The following is a 19,952-nucleotide window of genomic DNA, read 5'->3' on the forward strand; positions in this document are numbered from 1 at the left end:
AAACACAAGATGTAGAAAGAATTTCTTTACTCTAAAACTTCCATTGAGGATTCTAGATATGCCACCAAGTCACAAGTAACAAAATTAAAATAGCTAAATTAGACTTCATCAAAATAAAAAAATTTGCATATTAGACACTATTAAGAAAGTGAAGATTAAACCTCAGAGGGAAGGTAGGGGAGGGTGGGGGGTAAGGAAAAAAAAAAAAGAAAGTGAAAAGATAGCTCACAAAATGGGAGAATATATTAGAAAGTCATATCCTCTCTAATAAAAGCCTAATATGCTAAGTGTCCAGTCGTCCATTCAACCAATCAAAGCGTAATATGCTAATGATATGCTAAGGCTGCTCAACTGCTCGCTATGACGTGCACTCACCACCAGGGGCATACAGTCCACTGGTCGACCAGACACTATGATGTGCACTGACCAGCAGGGGGCATACGCTCCGACTGGTAGGTTAGTTTGCTGCTGGGGTCCAGCTGTTCAGGACTGAGCAACACAGGCCGGACACACCCTGGAACCCTCCCGTGGTCCCTCCCTGACTGGCCAACCTCCCACGTCCCTCCCCGTCCCTGATCATGCACCGTTGGGGTCCTTGGCCTGGCCTGCACCCTCTCACAATCTGGGACCCCTCGGGGGATGTTAGAGAACTGGTTTCGGCCCAATGGCAGAACGACCGGTCAGTGCGCTCCCATAGGGGGAACGCCACTCAGCCAAAAGCCGGGCTCATGGCTGGCGAGCGCAGCGGTGGTGGCAGAGACAGGGAACAGGCCTAAGCCGTCAGTCAGACATCCCCCGAGGGCTCCTGGAATGTGAGAGGGTGCAGGCCGGCTGAGGGGACCACGCACCCCCCCCCCCCCGCCCAGTGCATGAATTTTGTGCATTGGACCTCTAGTATCTAATAAGATTCATGTGTCCAAATATATTAATAGTATTCAAATATATAAAGAACTCTTACAACTCATCAACAAAAGACCAAACAACCAAGTTTAAAAATGAGTAAAGGACTTGAATAGACCTTTTTCCAAAGTTGATATACCAATGGCCAGTAAACACATGAAAAGATGTTTAACAGTATTAGTTATTAGATAAATGCAGGTTAAAACCACAATGGATGGCATGAATAATTTTAAAAAATAAGTGTTGACGAGGATGTGGAGAAATTGGAAGTTTTATACATTGCTGGTGGGGATGTATAGAATTACCATAGAACCCAGCAATTTCACTACTAGGTATATACTGAAGAAAATTTGAAACAGGTGTTCAAACAAAAACTTGTACACAAATGATCATAGCAGTAATATCCATATTAGCCAAAAAGTGGAAACAACCCAAATGTTCCCCAACTAATGAATGAATAAGTAAAATATGGGGCTCCATCTAATGGAATATTACTCAGCCATAAAAAGAAGTACATCAATGAACCTTTAGAACATTATGTTAAGTGACAGAGGCAGGCATAAAAGGCCACATAGTATATGAAATGTTCAGAATAGGCAAATGAGTAGAGAGAAGGAGTAGATCAGTGGTTGCCAGAGGCTAGGGGAAAGGACGAATGGGAGTGACCACTTAATGGGTATGGGATTTTTTTTCTGAGGCGGGGGGTGGTTGGTGCAAATGTCTTGAAATTAAATAGTAGTAATGGTTAGACAATATTGTGAATGTACTAAAAACCACTGAATTTAACTATTTAAAATAGTTTAAATGGTGACTTTTATGGTATGTGGTTTTTACCTCAATTTTTAAGAAAACTTCCATTGATTGGCAAGATTTAATTATTGAATATTTTTCCCATAGTTGGTGCTATATGTATGTATTCTATATGTTCTTTTCCCTTAACCTAAAATTATTTGATACATACTTTTTCATCTATACAATTTACATAGTTTTTATTTTGGTGGCTGTATATATTTTAGTCACTATATATATCATAGCTTAATCATTTATCACATATTTGGTGGTTTTCTCTCCTTTTTTTAGTTTTAAAGAATCCTTTTCTATGCTTAAACAAATATAAACTCTTCATAGACATTACACTAATGTTTCTTTCCCAAAACAGGAATTGAATCACTTTTTCTTTTTTTACTATTTCAATTGTCTTCTCTCTGGCTGCTCTATAGTAAGAACATGCTAATTTATAATCCTGCCAATAATGGCTGAGGAAAAAAAGAGGAGATGAATGTTTTTGAGTGTCTACTCTGTTTCAGGCACTGTGCCTGGATCCTTTCACATCCATTATTACTTTTTTTTTAACATATGTTTTTATTGATTTCAGAGGAAGGGAGGGGGAGAGAGAGATAGAAACATCAATGATGAGAGAGAATCATTGATAGGCTGCCTCCTGCACACCCCCCACTGGGGATCAAGCCCGCAACCCAGGCATGTGCCCTGACCAGAATCGAACTGTGACCTCCTGGTTCGTAGGTCGATGCTCAACCACTGAGCCATTTAGTTGGGCTCGTGTCCATAATTTCATTCAACTCCCACACCTCTTCCCACTAAGTGGCAACAGAAGTTGACACAGCTAATGGCAGATGAGCAAAAGTCAGAACCCGAGCATTTTGTCTTCAAGTTTTATCCTTTTCCCACGGCTTTACCAATATTGGATTTTACCTTTTTAGTTTCTGCTTGTTAGAGAGATTCAACATTTTCCCAAATGATTGTTCACTTACATTTACTCATACATAATAATCTGTATCTTTTGTTCATTTACTATTAATAGATTTTAAACTGAACTTACCTTATAGACAGTAAACATTATGTGTCAAAGCTTTATCATAATTTTTGTTTTTGTTTATTCCTGTTTTACAGGCTCTTGATGGAAATGTCTATGATCACCTGAAGGATTATTTAATAGCCTTCAGCCGGACTGAGCTAGAAGCATGTCAAGCTGTGCAGAACACATTCCAGTTTTTATTAGAAACCTCTAGCAAGGTAAGTTACCTTTAGTACAATATGTGATGTTATCCATATTAGAATCTAAAATATTTTTACATACAAACTAAATGAAGGTACAGATGACATTTGAAGAATGCTTTAAAGACAAATTTCCTGGAAACAGTATTCCTTCTAATAAAGTTGGAGGGTATTTTGTTCTCCTTGAAGAGGTGACACAAAGGTCAAAAGGGGAAGTGATGATATGGTCTAGCTCAAGACATCAGTCCATTGCCATGTACATAGCTTTTGAGAAGAATGGTTTAAAAAGATTTATCTTCCACTCAAATATTGAATGCACTCAATTCATGCATATGAGGAAACAAGGTCATGTGTCAGTACAAAGAATAATAAAGGTGCACTAAGGGGGAAAAGCATCTTACAATCAATAAAGAATGAATACTATAATATCCTGTTTTGTTTTGTTTTCAAAATTAATCTTATATCTAAATGCTGTCATTCTTTTTTATTTTATTTATTTTTAGAGAGAGAAGGAGGGAAGAGGGAGAGAGAGAGAAACATTGATGTGAGAGAGAAGCATCGAACCCTAGCCTCTGTGGCTCAATTGGTTGGAGCCTCATCCCATATACCGAAAGGTAGAAGGTTCCATTCTAGGTCAGGGCATATACCCAGGTTGCGGGTTTGATCCCTGGTTGGGGCAAGGCAGCCAATTGATGTTCTCTCTGTCTCTCTCTGTCTCTCTGTCTCTCTCTCTCTCTCTCTGTCTCTCTCTCTCTCTCTCTCTCTCTCTCTCTCTCTCTCTCTCTCTCTCTCTCTCTCTGTCTTCCTCCCTCCCCACCCCCACCGCTGGCCTCCCTCCTTCCCCTCTCTAAAATCAGTTAAAAAAATAAAATTTGCGGAGAGAGAAACATCTATCGGCCACCTTCCACACGCAACCCAGCTGAGGATTGAACCAGCAACCTGGGTATATGCTCTGACCAGAAATTGAACTGGAGAATACAGGACAACACTTCAACCAACTGAGCCACACTGGCCAGGGCATGGTCATTCTTTGGTAATCTTTCCATTCAAAAGTATTGAGATCCCTCAACTTTGCTGGCATGTCACCTTGTGTACAGAGAAAATAAATGAAACTGCTTTTCTTTAGGATCTGACAGATTAAAATTTCTTGCAGAAGAGAAACTGTCCTTTGGAAGATAAATTGTTCCTGTAACTAGTAAATGTTTTCTAATTGAATGCATGCCTTTGTCAACAGATACTCACTTTATAACTGCTATTTTAAGAGACAGATCAGCCATAGCTGGATTGCTCCATTGGTTAGAGCATTACCTGATCCTCCAGTATTGTGATTTCGATCTTTGGTCAGGACATATACAAGAATCAACCAATGCATGCAACCAATAGGTGGAACAACAGACAGATATTTCTCTCTCTCTTACTTTCTAAAATCAACAAATTTTAATAAAAATAAAAGAGCCAGTTCAATTCTCTTTTTTAGAAAGGAGAGTGGGAATTAGCTAATACCATAAGAAATTGTTTGGAAAGCAATCGTATCCATCTCACGAGCTAATGTCCAAAGATAGGAAAGAAGAGGGCCACAGATTCTTCTTCTTGAACACCTCCTTTTGTATTTATTCTTGTTTTCCATGTACTATTGCTTTAATTCTGTTTTAAGAAAAACATTTAAAATGTTAAGTTGATAAGGAACTGTAAAGTTACTAGTCTATTGCTTTGAAATCCTGTCATATTTCTATTTTCCTATATTTTCCCTCCCCAGGACCCAATAAAAGATATAAAAAGACTGATATAAAAGACTGAAAGAAGAATGGATGGATAGGTAGATAGTTATGTGAAAGCAAATGTGGAAAATATTAATTGAAAAATCTAGGTAGTGGGTACATGGATGTTTTAATACATTTATTTTAATGTGTGTATATTTGAAATTTTGCATAAGAAAATATTAGTAAAAAAAATCTATAAAAACATCTTGGCTTTGTTCCTTTTTGTGGAGTGGTTAATTTTGACTAGTGATCAAATTGTTTATATTTATTGGTACACTCAGGTTTTCTGTTTTTTCTTTTGTACATTTTGGTAACTTACACTTTCCTAGATAATTGTCCATTTCGTTTATCAAATTTGATGGCATAAATTTGTGTATAAACTTGTTTGCTTCTACAATTGTCTCCCTTTTTGTGTTTAATATTGTTTGCATTCTCTCTTATTTTGATCAGACTTAACAGTCTTTTTAATTTTTTTCAAGGGCCAGCTTTTGTTCTGCTTCTCAGTATTGTTTTCTGTGTCCTTAATGTCTGCTTCTATATTCATTATTTCTTTCTACTTTATAGAGTTTATGATCTTATCCTTTTTAAGGCTTATTTTTATATTGGGGTCCTATATTTTCAACCTTGTTTTTAAATAAATCCACATAAGGCTAAAAAATTTATCTTTCTACTTTAATAGCATTCTATAATATATAGGGTTCTTTGGTTTTTCTTTTTTTTATATTTTATTTTTCAATTACAGTTTACATTCAACTTTGTATTATTTTGAGGTGTATAACATAGTGGTTAGACAATCATACACTTTACAAAGTATGTCCCCAATATTTTCAGTACCCAGCTGGCATCATACTTAGTTATTACAATATTATTAACTATATTCCTTATACTGTACTTTACATCCCCATGACTTTTGTAACTACTAATTTGTACTTTTTTATTTTTTTACCAGCCCCCCAACCCTATTGTGTTCTCCACCCCACCCCCATTTACCCAGGAGTTACCTAGAAGTGAATTTTTCCAGTTTCCATTCAGTGAGCATGTAGTGGGGTAACATTATTTATTTCTAATTTTATTAGAAATTGTATCTTATTTTTATTTTATTACATTTATTCTAAATTTGTCTGAGAGATTGTCCTCTGACCAAATTCATTAAAATCTCTTTTTTCAAGAATAAGTTAGGTTAGATACACTACCTGAGTTTATAAAACAGGTAAATGTATAGTCTTAAAAAACAGCTAATAGTTTACATAGCACTTAACAGTTTTTAGCACACCCTCTGAAATTGGCATTATCGTGCCTATTTTATAAAGAGGAAAACAGACTCAGGAAGTTTATATGGCTTGCCTGAGGTCACACACTCACACACAGTATTTTTCCATGCTCTACTACTATCCTATTTGCTGTCTTTAGCTTATATTATTTTCATAGAAAATGAATTAAAAATGTATAACCTGATTTGGACATAAAGAGATCAACTTCTATTTTCCTCTACATTTATTCATATGAGTATCTTGCTCCCCACGGATAAGAAATAAATGAGATGCTCTTATATTTAGATTGAAAATGCTAGTAATAAAAATTTAATAAGAATGATGTAGCTAGGAGATATGCCCTTTTGTTCCAAGTACCAGAAGAGCTCACACCTATTCCATGTACTTTTCTGTTACAAAGAGCTGTTATGCTGCTCTTGTTGTACTGCTGAAAGCCACCAATTCAGTGATTTGATAATCCAGAAAGAACTTAGAAACCCTTTAGGTTTTTATTCTACATCATTATTCCTTTGTCGTTTGAGGAGGAAATCCATTCTTCCCCACATATCTAAATTGTGACTGTATATGTTCTGAAATATACAGTTATTTCATTATTTGGGGTTATTCCTAGTGACACACTATACATGTTGTGGAACCCTGTATCTTCCATCTCCAAAAGGGAAACAGCTAGCCCTAGGAGCTTGTGTTTAATTTTAATTATTTATGAAGCTTGCTTTTCTCCTTAATATTTTATGAAATGCTTTGTATATGTAACTGAAGCAGATGTTGTCATAGATATTTTCTCTAGAATAGTAACCTCTAAAGACAGTTCTGCTGGCCTTTCTTGTTTGTTTACGGGTGCTCGCTTTCTGTCTGCTTAAGGAAACTCCTTCAGGAAACTAATTAATAATGTAGCTCTTTTAACAATTCAGAAAATAACAATGTTATTCTATATTTCTTTTAAAATTAAATTGTCTAATATTGCCATTCTTAATATCTTGAAGACTCGCCAAAAAAGTAAACCTAATAAAAGGTACGGGGGAAAACTACATGATCATTTCAAAAGACACAGGAATGCCCTAGCCAGTTTGCTAAGTGGTTAGAGCATCAGCCCTCTGACTGCTGGATCCCCAGCCTTGGTTGGGGCATGTGTGGGAGGCAACTAATCGATGTGTCTCTCTCACATCAATGTTTCTCTCTCTCTATCTCTACTCTCTCTTCCACTCTCTGTAAAAAATCAACAGAAAAAATAACCTGAGGTGAGGATTATCAACAACCAAAAAAGACAGGAGATTTTGACAAAATTTAACACTCTTTTATGGTTAAGAAAAACAACACTCAGCAAATTAGGAGTAAAAGGGAACCTCCTTAACATGATAAAAGGCATTTAGGAAGAACCTCCAGCCAATATCATACTCATTGGTGAAAGGTGGAAAGCTTTCCTGCTGATATCAGGAACAAGATAAGGGATGCCCACTTTTACTATTGCTGTTCACCATCGTACTGGGGGTATTAGGGGACTTAGCCAAGAAAAAAAAATAGAAGGCATCCAGATTGAAAAGGAAGAAGTCTACTGCCATACCATCCTGAACATGCCCAATCTGATCTGAAAAGGAAGAAGTAGAATTATCTGTTTGTAGGTGAAATAATTTATATAGAAAATCCTATAGAAGCCAAAAAAAGGTATTAGAACTGATAAACGAATTCAGCAAAAGTTGCAGGGACAAGATCAAAACATAAAAATCAGTTGTGTTTCTATACTCCATTAATGAATGAACCAAAAAAAATTAAGAAAACAATTTCAGCTATAATCATATCTGGAAAATAAAATACCTAGAAATAAATTTAACCAAGAGCATGAAAGACTTGTACATTGCAAACTACCAAATATTGCTGAAATTAATTAAAGAAGACCTAAATAAATAGAAATAATAAATGTTTATGGATTAGATTTTATATTGCTAATATTGCAATATTCCGCAAAGTGATCTACAGATTCAGTAATACAATCCCTATCAAAATTCCAATGGCCTCTTTTGGGGGCAGTATTTCAAAACTCACTGCAAAGTTACGAATCAGGATAGTGTGGTACTGGCGTAAGGATAGACATATAGATCCATGAAATAGAATTGAGATTCCAGAAATAAACCACTACATTTATGGCAGTTGATTTTTGACAAGGTTTCCAAGGCCATTTGATGAAGAAAGAATAGCCTCTTCCACAAAGGTGCTGGGACAACAACCACATGCAAAGAATTAAATCGAAAACCCACCTCCATATACAAAAATGAACTCCAAGTGTATCTGTGACCTAGACCTATAAAACTACAGAGTAAAACACAGAGGTAAATCTGTAGAACCTTGGATCTGGCATTGTGTTCTTAGATTTGACATCAAACCATGAACAAAAGAAAAAAATAGATAATTGGACTTCATCAAGTTAATAGCTGTTGTGCATTCAAGAAAGACAAAAGAACCAATTTAAAAATGGGCAAAGCACTTGAATAGACATTTCTCCAAAGAATATATACAAATGGACAATAAGCAGATACTTGACATTATTCGTTTTTAGAAAAATGCAAATCAAAACCACAATGAAATACCACTTCCCACCTCCTAGGATGGCTTTAATAATTAAAACAAAAACACCAAATACACTCAGAAAATAACTATTACTGCCAGTGGTGTGGAGAAATTAGAACCCTCTACGTTGTAGTAAATGTAAAATGGTGCAATCACTGTGGAAACTAGTTTGGCAGTTCCTCAAAAGAGTGAAACAGAGTTACCATATGACTTGGAACTTCTACTTCGAGAAAATTGAAGACAAGTGTTCAAACAAAAATTTGTACATTAGTTTTCACTTCTGCATTATTCATACTAGCCAATAAATGGAAACAACCCAAATGCTCATCAACTGATGATTAGATAAATAAAATATGATATATCCATACAATGGAATATTATTGTGCATAAAAAGGAGTGAACTACTGATACATCATACAACATGCATCCCACAGAAAAAAAATATATAAATAGCTATTATCCTATATAACAAAAGGCTAATATGCAGATCAACCAAATGGTGGAACGACCAGTCGCAATGATGCGCATTGACCACCAGCGGGCAGACACTCAATGCAGGAGCTGCCCCCTAGTGATCAGTATGCTCCCACGGGGGGGGGGGGGGGGGGGGCGCCACTCAGCCAAAAGCCAGGCTCACGGCTGGCAAGTGCAGCAGTGGTGGTGGGAGCCTCTTCTGCCTCTGTGGCAGCACTAAGGATGTCTGACTGATGGACATCCCCCAAGGGCTCCCGGACTGCAAGAGGGCACAGGCCGGGCTGAGGGACACCCCAAGTGCACGAATTTTGTGCACCGGGCCTCTAGTCATATAATAAGATGCTGTTATGGGCTGAATTGTGTCCCCTTAAAATCCATATGTTGCAGTCTTAATGCCTATTACCTCAGTATGTGACTGTATTTGGAGCTAGGGCCTTTAAGAGGTTGTTAAGGTAAAATGAGGTCATGTGAGTGGGCTCTAATCCAACATGACTGGAGATGGTGGCCTTATAAGAGTAGATTAGGACATAAACAGGCAGAAAACGATGGCCATCCGCAGCAAGCAGAGAGGCCTCAGTAGGAACCAACCCTGAAAACACCTTGATCTTGGACTTATAGCCTCCGAACTGTGAGGAAATAAATTCCTCTTGTTTAAGCCACCAGTGATACTTCATTATGGCAGCCCTAGCAGACTAATACAGATGCTTACCCTCATCATTAATCAAAGAAATGGAAATTAAAACCGCAAGATTCTATTTTATACCAATGAGATTGACAAAAGTAAAGATAGGCAGGTATTAGTATTATTGTCTAGTCTCAATATCTGGGCTAGTTTCTAAACTAGTACTTTCCAAATTTAGATTCTGGGGAAAATAGGACAGTTGAGGAACAACTGTTACCTAAAATGGAAAAAAAAAAAGTGTAATTATCATTTCTTTTTGATCATGTAGTGTTGGAACAACTGTTACCTAAAATGGAAAAAAAAAAGTGTAATTATCATTTCTTTTTGATCATGTAGTGTTGGATTTCTTATTTTTTGAAAACCCAGAAGAATAAATCTTAAACTTTAAAATGTAATTACTGATCATTTTAACCTTATTAAAGACTTAAAGGTATTTTATTTTCTCTGTAGGTGGTACGGGACTATAATTTTCAGCTGTTTCTACAAGAGAATGCTGTTTTTCACAAACCCCAGCCCTTCCAGTTCCAGCCTTGTGACAGTGATACTGTAAGGAAATTCCAGATTTTCATATTATTCATTTTGAAGCTATGTTCATGCTCAAATAACTGTTATCCTTGGAAAAGACAGACAGAAAAAGTTGAATATGTCTCATTAATTTTATAACAAACTGTGAGGATGCAGAGAAACTGTGGCATTTCTTCTTTGTCAAATGTGACTAACACACCTAGTACTATGCTAACAACTTTCTACTAAATTGGATTAAATTGTAAGAGATGTTATTGCTGAAAATTGAACTTAGGGAAGAAGAAAAAATATTCAATAAAGGGTTGGGGGGGTTTTCAATTGAAATATAAATTATACTTTCTATCCATGAAATTCTTTGCATATATATCCTTTCATAGACTCCAGTGGTCAAATTTTAACCAGAATAGAATTAATAAATAGAATAATGAATATATGCATGCAAATATTTTATTGGTTTTGCACAAAATTATAGGCCCTTTATAATGTCTTTCAGAATTCTTAGAATGTTAAGGTATTAACAATAGATGCCAAATTGGCAATTTTTAAAAAGCTGACAATCATCCTTTTTTATTCTTGAGTTTAATCTATGAAAAATTCCATTTTTGAATTTTAAAAAAACCACTGAAAAGCTAATTTGATAACCAAAAATAAAAATTTAACTTCTACAAGGTGAGAAAGCACATATCCAGCAAATATTTATGTGCCAGCATCTCTAGCACATGATCTCAATGTCAGCAGGCCACAACGCAAGTCAGCTTACATCAGTTGGTAAACCTAGAATCAAACCAGGGGAGTTATATCAGAGTTGAATGGTATCCATTTAATAGAAACCTGTGCTAGAGGTTTCTTCATTACTTTTCTTTCTTTTTTTTCCCCAAGTATATTTATATTGATTTCAGAGAGGAAGGGAGAGGGAGAGATAGAAACATCAATGATGAGAGAGAATCATTGATCTGTTGCCTCCTGCATGCCCCCTACTGGGGATCGATCCAACAACCCAGGCATGTGCCCTTGACCAGACTTGAACCCAGGATCCTTCAGTCCACAGGCCGATGCTCTATCCACTGAGCCAAATTGGCTAGGGCTTCATTACTTTTCTTACTAAAATTTAAGTAGCCCTGTTAGTGGCTGTATAAAAGAAATGTAGGGAAAAAAGCATTTTCCTCTAGATCATAGCCCTTGCATTTATAGTAGTAGGTCTTGTTTTGGGGAGGGGGGGGTGTTGTTTTTATTGGTTGTATAGAGAGAGGAAGGAGAGGGAGAGAGATAGGAACATCAATGAGAGAGAATGGTCAATTGGCTGCCTCCTGCATGTCCCCCACTGGGACCAAGCCCAAAATGACACCCAGAATCTAACCGGAGACCTCTTGGTGCATGGGATGATGCTCAACCAACTGAGCCACACTGGATGGGCTGTTTTGTTTTTTCAGTCAATCAGCTTTTGCTTAATTCAGTAACATTGTTCTATAATTTGCCTTCTTTGAAGCCTGGGAGGAATGAAGCAGAGCACTGGAAGATAGAGAGTATGGACAAGTTTGCCAAGCTTGACTTAAAATTGTGCCTAATTTGAGATTATTTTATCTTTGCTCATTTTCCTCAGGAAATCAGAATAACATTGACACTCATCTTACTTGTCCTAACTGCAACACTAAATTCTTTTTTGTTTCTAGACACTTAGCTGTGTCCCCATTTGCCCTATTCTAACTGCTGTTTTCTGTCCTTGTGCAATCTTCACTGGGCAGAGGTTAAAAGCCTCCCAAGTGGTGGATATTGAGCTCTCCCCTGTCAGTGCTCTGGGAATGACCATAGCCGAGGTATATGGGGGTGTAGGTCATGGATAGGAGCGATGGGATGTGTGGGTTTGCATGCTATTGGGATGAAACTTATATATGTAAGGAGCCACTGAATGCATAAGATGAGCTTTCCATTTTCCCTTAGGGATTTCATTTCCTGTTTATAGTGAGAAGACTGAGCTTCTCATTTTCATCTTATTTGAAGCACCTTATTCCTCAACAGGAGTGCTGAAAAGAACCTTAGAGCTAATCTTGCCTTGATTAAAAGGGAAACAGAAGCCTAGAAAGGAAAAGCGACTTGTCCAGAGTCAGACAGTGAATTAGTGGCACATTACTGTCTTGATTGCAATTTTTATGTTCCTTCTGCATGCTACTGTTTTCTGAGAAGAAATGTTGAGCCCTTGGGGAGCAATTATTTTTTTCATAACGGAAAAAGACAAATGCCCATGCTTTTATAAAAGTCATCCCAGATTGTCAGCCATTGAAAAAGTCTTTAGAATAATCATTTTTTAATGTTTTTAACTGCAAAATATTCTTGTGTGTACTTTTTGTTTTGTTGTAAATTAAGTACTCTTACTGCCCACAAATAATACAATCCTTTTACTCGGTTTGGACTGGTGCTGTTCTTTCACGTGAGCATGGAGCGGTTGTTTACTTGCTTTCTGGTTTCCTCCTGGAGTTGGTAGCATTAAGCCTCCTTGGCGTGCAGAGAGCGCACTATCTTCCCACTCTACAATGTCGCTTCTTTTTGTATTAAAATTTTCTTTGGGTAATTCATAGTTAAGAAAAAAATTTTTCTTAATTATTTTAATAAAGATTTTTTTCATGAGTTCTTAAAAGTTTAGAGAAAGTTAAAATAGTTTAATGGTTCAGAATGCTGAGTCTGGAACCAGATTTGTATAATCAGAGTTCTAACATTTAATATCTGGTAGACACTGGAAATTTTACTTAAATCTCCCTGAGCTTTGGCTTATGACCCATCTCATTAGGTTGTTATAAAAGTACAGGGTGGCCCTGCCAGTGTTATTCAGTGATTGAGCATCAACCTATGAACCAGAAGGTCATGGCTCAATTCTCGGTCAAGGCACATATCCAGGTTGCGGGCTCGATCCCCAGTAGGTGGCATGCAGGAAGCAGCCAGTCAGTGATCCTCTCTCATCAGTAATGTTTTCATCTCTCTCTCCCTTCCTCTCTGAAATCAATAAAAATATATTAATAAAAATAAGTAAAAGGACAGGGTGGGGCAAAAGTAGGTTTACAGAGTAAAATCTGTGTTTTGCATACTCACAATTGTAAACCTACTTTTGTCCCACCCTTATATGAAACGCTTTCCACAGTGCCTTGAATAGTAGGAGTTAACTATTACTATTGTTTATTTAGATTTTGCAGTTTGTTCTTTGTGAAACATAATCACAGCATTTTAAGACTAGAAGAAACCCTTAGTGATCATTTGATTTAGCACCACTAACTTTCACATGACACTAAAGTCCAGAGGAAGGGTAAAAGCTAGTTTGAGGTTTGGTGGTAAGTTGGTAATGGACCTGAAACTAAATTAAACCCAGTGTCTTCCGGGGACAGAGAGTCTGTGATGTTATTATTGTTTCTTTTCGCTTTTTCCAATGAACCTTTCTATAATCCCATTAAAACTATTGAGCTGTTTCGCCGAAACCGGTTTGGCTCAGTGGCTAGAGCGTCGGTCTGCGGACTGAAGGGTCCCAGGTTCGATTCCGGTCAAGGCCATGTACATTGGTTGCGGGCACATCCCCGGTGGGGGGTGTGCAGGAGGCAGCTGGTCGATGTATCTCTCTCATCGATGTTTCTGGCTCTCTATCCCTCTCCCTTTCTCTCTGTGAAAAATCAATAAAATATATTAAAAAAAAAAAAAACTATTGAGCTGTTTCTATTTTCATCTGTGCAACTATTTTAGTGCCATAGTAGGTTGGCATGAATCCTTTCCTTTTCTTTGCTTTACCAGCTTTCTTCACATCCCCAATGGATCAGTCCGTAGTATTAAGAGATGAAGCTTTAATGTTCAGCAATGTAAGACAAAATACTGTGGTCATTTATGGTTTCATACTTTCCTCTTAGTCTTCCGTTAATGTTTATGGTAGTGGAGCACGGCTCCTGTTTTGAGTGCCGCTGATTAAGTGGAGGCCCTCAGATCTACCTACAGAATGGTTGTGATTTCAGTAAGAATAACAGTACTTTTCTTTCTGTTCCCTCCTGTGTTGTAGAGCCGACAATTAGAATCAGAAACGGGCACCACCGAGGAGCACAGTCTAAACAAGGAGGCTCGGAAATGGGCCACACGTGTGGCCCGTGAGCACAAGAACATTGTTCACCAGCAGCGAGTAAGTGTGATGGAGTTCAGGCTACACTTAACTTACGCCAAATGTCTAACCAATTTAAAGAGTTGACTTTTATTAAGGTGAGAAATATCCTATATGTGTTTCATAATTTGGTGTGTGTTTTTTTAATCCTCACCTGAGGATATTTTTCCATTGATTTTTAGAGAGTGGAAGAGAGAGGGAAAGACCGAGAAAAATATCAATGTGAGAGAAACACATCGATTGGTTGCCTCCTGCACGTATTCCAACCAAGGCCCGGGCCGGGGAGGAGCCTGCAACCAAGGTAGATGCCCTTGACCAGAACCGAACCTGGGATCCTTTGGTCCACAGCCGACGCTCTATCCACTGAGCCAAACCAGCTTGGGCTTAATTTAATTTGGCTTCTCATCTCCAAGCAAATTTTTTGAAGGCACAATTGTAGATTCCATGAAAATGTATTAAGACTGAACTAAAAGCGCAAAGAAATTATATTAGATATAGTAAATTTTTCCTCAATTTCCATTTATTTATATCTTCATTATACTCTTAACCTTCACATCCAGTTTTTCCTTCTTTCCCTGCTTCCCAAAGACTGCACTTGTGAAAATCACCAATGATGTCTGTGTTGCTAAATACAAAATGGACACTTTGATTTCTGTCTTAACCTATTGTCAACTTCGTCACAATTGACAACACCCTTCCTCTTGAAACATTCTCTTCTCTAGTCATCTATGGCATAACTGCCTGGTTTTCCTTCTGCCATTCCTGGGTTCTCTCACAGGTTTTTTCTCTACCTCACACTTAAATATTCAAATTCCTTAGATTCTGTACTAGGCTTTCTTCTTTTCTTCTTCTTTATTTCATTATAGACAGTCTTGAGCTCTTCCATGGTTTCACTTACCAACAAATGATATATTAATATCTTCAATATTAGGCCTTTCTTCTGTGTATCCATACATCTTATACTGTATACTATAATAAACTCAAAATGGATTCAATACTTAAATGTAAGACTCAAATCATAAAACTCCTAGAAAAAAAAAGGCAGTAAACTGAGCAATATTTTTTCTGACATTTCTTCTTGGGCAAGATAATCTAAGAAAAAAAATAAACAAATGGTACTACATGAAACTGAAAACATTTTGCACAGCAAAGGAAACCAATAAGACAAAAAGACAACTTACTAAATGGGAGAAGTTATTCGCCAACTGATACATCCAATAAGGTATTCATATCCAAAATTTATAAAGAATTCATACAACTCAACACCAAAAAAACAAATGATCCAATCAAAATATGGGCAAAGGATATGAATTAACACTTCTCCAAAGAGGACATACAGATGGTCAATAGACATATGAAAAGATGCTCAATGTCACTAATCATCAGAGAAATACAAATTAAAACCACAATGAAATATCACCTCATCAATAAATAAACAAACAAATGCTGAAAAATTTTTAATAAAAAAGGAATCCAGTTGTGTTTTAAACACATGACTAATTAGGGTGCAAACATGATTCAACATGAGATAATTTAGCAATATAATAGCCTGTATTTATAGAATAAAGATGAAAATTCTATGATTATTTTCTTAGTTGACCAAAAATAGCATCTGATAAAATTCAATATCCCTTAGTCCAGTGGTTGGCAAACTGCGGCTCTTGAGCCACATGCGGCTCTTTGGCCCCTTGAGTTTTTAGCAAAGGCCAGCTTAGGAGTACCCTAATTAAGTTAATAACATGTACCTACCTATATAGTTTAAGTTTAAAAAATTTGGCTATCAAAAGAAATTTCAATCGTTATACTGTTGATATTTGGCTCTGTTGACTAAGGAGTTTGCTGACCACTGGGCTAGGGCACCTCACTGAACTCCTATTAGTTCTAATAGTTTGACAGTTGGGTCTCATACTTTTGGAGGTACATACCACATAATCTATAAATAATGACAGATGTACCTTTTCCTAAAATTTAAACACCTTATTTTTCATTTATTAACCACTGCCTAAATTCTCTTATGAAACTGAAAAGTAGTGGTAATGATGGGTACTGTAATTATCATTGTAGCAGACAGAAAGGTTACCAAAGATGTCTACACCCTAGTCCCTGAAACTATGTATATGAAAGATAATTCACAGATATATTAGTTATAGATCTTAAAATAGGGAGGTTATTCTGGATTATCTGAGTGAGCTCAATCTAATCACATGACTCCTTACAAGCAGAAAACTTTCTTTGGCTGCAGTGAGGTGAGCCAAAAGGAAGTCAGATTCTAAGCCCATGCACCAGGACCAGAAAAACTGGCCTAAGTATAAGAGTTAGGAGCTAAATGTAGCCCCCAGCTGATAGCCAGGGAGGAAACAGGGACCTCAGTTTCAGTTATAAGGAATTGGGTTTTGACAACAAATTGCATGAGCTTAAACTATATAGGTAGGTACATTGTAATTAACTTAATTAGGGTACTCCTAAGCTGGCCTTTGCTAAAAACTCAAGGGGCCAAAGAGCCGCATGTGGCTCGCGAGCCGCAGTTTGCCGACCACTGCCCTAGCCGGTTTGGCTCAGTGGATAGATCATCAGCCTGCAGACTGAAGAGTCCCATGCAAAAGAATGAAACTGCTTGTCCCCATATACAAAAATTAACTCAAAATGGATCAAAGACCTAAATATAAGACCTGAAACAATAAATTACATAGAAGAAAACATGGGTACTAAACTTTTAGACCTTAGTTTTAGGGAAGATTTTATTAATTTGACCTCAAAGGCAAGGACATAAAGGCAAAAATATATGAATGGGACTATATCAAACTAAAAAGCTTTTGCACAGAGAAAGAAACTGCCAACAAAACAGAAAGGCAATCAGCTGAATGGGAGAAGATATTTGAAAATAAAAGATATTTTTAAAATAAATCTTTATTGCTCAGATTATTACAGTTGTTCCTCTTTTTCCCCCCATAGCTCCCCTCCACCCAGTTCCCACCCCACTCTCTGCCCTTACCCCCCCACACACACTGTCCTCATCCATAGGTATACGATTTTTGTCCAGTCTCTTCCCACACCCCCACACCCCTTTCCCCCCAGAGAATTGTCAGTCCACTCCCTTTCCTATGCCCCTGATTCTATTATATTCACCAGTTTATTCTGTTCCTCAGATTTTTAATTCACTTCATTTTTAGATTCACTTGTTGATAGATATGTATTTGTTGTTCATAATTTTTATCTTTACCTTTTTTCTTCTTCTTCCTCTTCTTAAAGAATACCTTTCAGCATTTCATATAATACTGGTTTGGCGGTGATGAACTCCTTTAGCTTTTTCTTATCTATGAAGCTCTTTATCTGACCTTCAATTCTGAATGATAGCTTTGCTGGGTAGAGTAATCTTGGTTGTAGGTTCTTGCTATTCATCACTTTGAATATTTCTTGCCACTCCCTTCTGGCCTGCATAGTTTCTGTTGAGAAATCAGCTGACAATCGTATGGGTACTCCCTTGTAGGTAATTGACTGTTTTTCTCTTGCTGCTTTTAATATTCTCTCTTTGTCTTTTGCTCTTGGCATTTTAATTATGATGTGTCTTGGTGTGGTCCTCTTTGGATTCTTGTTTGGGATTCTCTGCGATTCCTGGACTTATAAGTCTATTTCTTTCACCACGTAGGGGAAGTTTTCTGTCATTATTTCTTCAAATAGGTTTTCAATATCTTGCTCTCTCTCTTCTTCTGGCACCCCCATAATTCGGATGTTAGTACGCTTGAAGTTGTCCAAGAGGCTCCTTAGACTATCTTCATATTTTTGGATTCTTTTTGCTTTCCTGGTTGGGTGTTTTTTGCTTCTTCATATTTCAAATCTTTGACTTGATTCTTGCATTCCTCTAGTCTGCTGTTGGATCTCTGTATATTATTCTTTATTTCAGTCAGTGTATGCTTAATTTCCTGTTGGTCCTTTTTCATATCCTCGAGGGTCTCACTAAATTTCTCAGCCATTTCTAGAAAATTCTTTTTTTTTTTATTGAGGTATTATATGTGTACATATCTTACCATTACCCCCACACCCCACACCCATACATGCCCTCACCCCCCAGAGTTTTGCGTCCATTGTTTATGCTTATATGCATGCATACAAGTCCTTCGTTTGATTTCATATCTCCCCCACCTCTCCCTAACTTTCCCCCTGTAATTTGAAAGTCTGTTTGATGCTTTACTGTCTCTGTATCATTTCTACAAAATTCTTAAAAAACCTTATAACTGTGGTTTTGAACTCTATATCCAGTAGTTTGCTTTCCTCCATTTCTGTCATTTGTGACCTGTTTCTTTGTCTCCACATTTTGGCTGCTTCCCTGTGTTGATAGAGTGGCTTTGTGTGCTAGGTGTCCTATAGGGCCCAGTGGCTCAGCCTCCCCAATTACCTGAGGTGGACACTCTTGGTGCACCCCTTTGTGGGCTGTGTGCACAGTCTTGTTGTAGTTAAGCCTTGATTGTTGTTGGTACCACTGGGAGGAATTGACCTCCTGGCCAATTGGCTGTGAGTATCAGCTGTGTCTACAATAGGAGAACTTCTGTGCTGGAGACACCCTTATGGGGCAAGACTTGCTTCAGTGGGGCTTTGGTGCTCACTGAGTCTGCCCCCTGAGTGTGTCTCTTATGGATCTGAGGAATTGTAATCTGGATGGTCCCACTCTGACCACTGGGTACACTGGCTCTTGGATCTCTAAGGAGGTGCTAATTTAGCCTCTGCCTGAGGCCACTCAGCAGGAGCTACAGAGAGATCTGCAGATTCCTCTTCTTTGTTTGGGGTTTGGAGGTGCCCAGATGAGGCCCAGCTGTGAAGCAATGCAAGCAGCTGTGGGGCCTTGGCCCTTCTTTTGGATGTTCTGGGTCTCTCTGACCCAGCTGCAGTTCTTTAGGTAATTTTAGATTGCAAAGGGCCAGGCCATTCATATGCAAAAGCCTCTGCGCACAGCTTGGGTGGGACAGGGTCTCAGGGAATTAACAGGGCAGAGCAAACAGCTATGGCTGATCCTCAGCCTTGCCTTAAGAGGCCCTCTGGTCTCAGTGTCCCTCGGTAATCGCTGCAAGCACCTCTGAGAGAAAGCCGCCCTCGAGTTCTGCCCGATGCCAGGCAGTCCAGTTTCTCCCCGTATGATTCTGGGTCCCCAGAGTCTTGCCAGGTACTGGAATTCAGAGCAGTCGGGAGCTTGTCTCCCTCCCACTTGAACAAGACAACCGCGTCCTCAGTCGCCAGCCATTTCCGTACATGCGCCTCCATACGTCTGCACTTTACTTCCGCACCTCCTCTGAGTCTCAGTGTGCTTTTCTCTTTCCTTCTAGTTGTAGAATTTCCACTCAGCCAGCCTTTCTGTGGTTCTGGATGATGTCCGTTTTGTCTTTTAGTTGTAGTTTTGAAGTGGTTGTGCGAGGCAGCAATTTCAGATGTTTACCTATGCTGCCATCTTGGTTTCTCCATAAAAGATATTTTTAAAGAAACTTGAAAAAAATGGTTCTGAAATGTATCTGGATTATTTTAATGTACAAAATAGACAAAACAACATTAATGAGACTTGTGTGCCTTACTTAGCACATACTAACATATTCCAGTAATGACCATAGTAATTAAAACTGTGGCATCATCCAAGAGTTAAAAAATATATCAAA

At 37.9% G+C, this 19,952-nt stretch overlaps 1 protein-coding gene across 1 annotated transcript in view; it reads left to right on the top strand.

Moving 5' to 3' along the window:
* Positions 1-19,952, top strand: part of FCHSD2 (FCH and double SH3 domains 2) — a 201,083-nt gene that overhangs the window by 140,463 nt on the left and 40,668 nt on the right. Inside the window, exons 9-11 of the mRNA XM_054724870.1 lie at positions 2,812-2,934; positions 10,116-10,211; positions 14,218-14,334. Of these exons, the coding sequence (XP_054580845.1) occupies positions 2,812-2,934; positions 10,116-10,211; positions 14,218-14,334 (336 nt within the window). The remainder of the gene's footprint in view (positions 1-2,811; positions 2,935-10,115; positions 10,212-14,217; positions 14,335-19,952) is intronic.

Source organism: Eptesicus fuscus, chromosome 13, assembly GCF_027574615.1.
Source record: "Eptesicus fuscus isolate TK198812 chromosome 13, DD_ASM_mEF_20220401, whole genome shotgun sequence".
NCBI classification, from domain to species: Eukaryota; Metazoa; Chordata; class Mammalia; order Chiroptera; family Vespertilionidae; genus Eptesicus; species Eptesicus fuscus.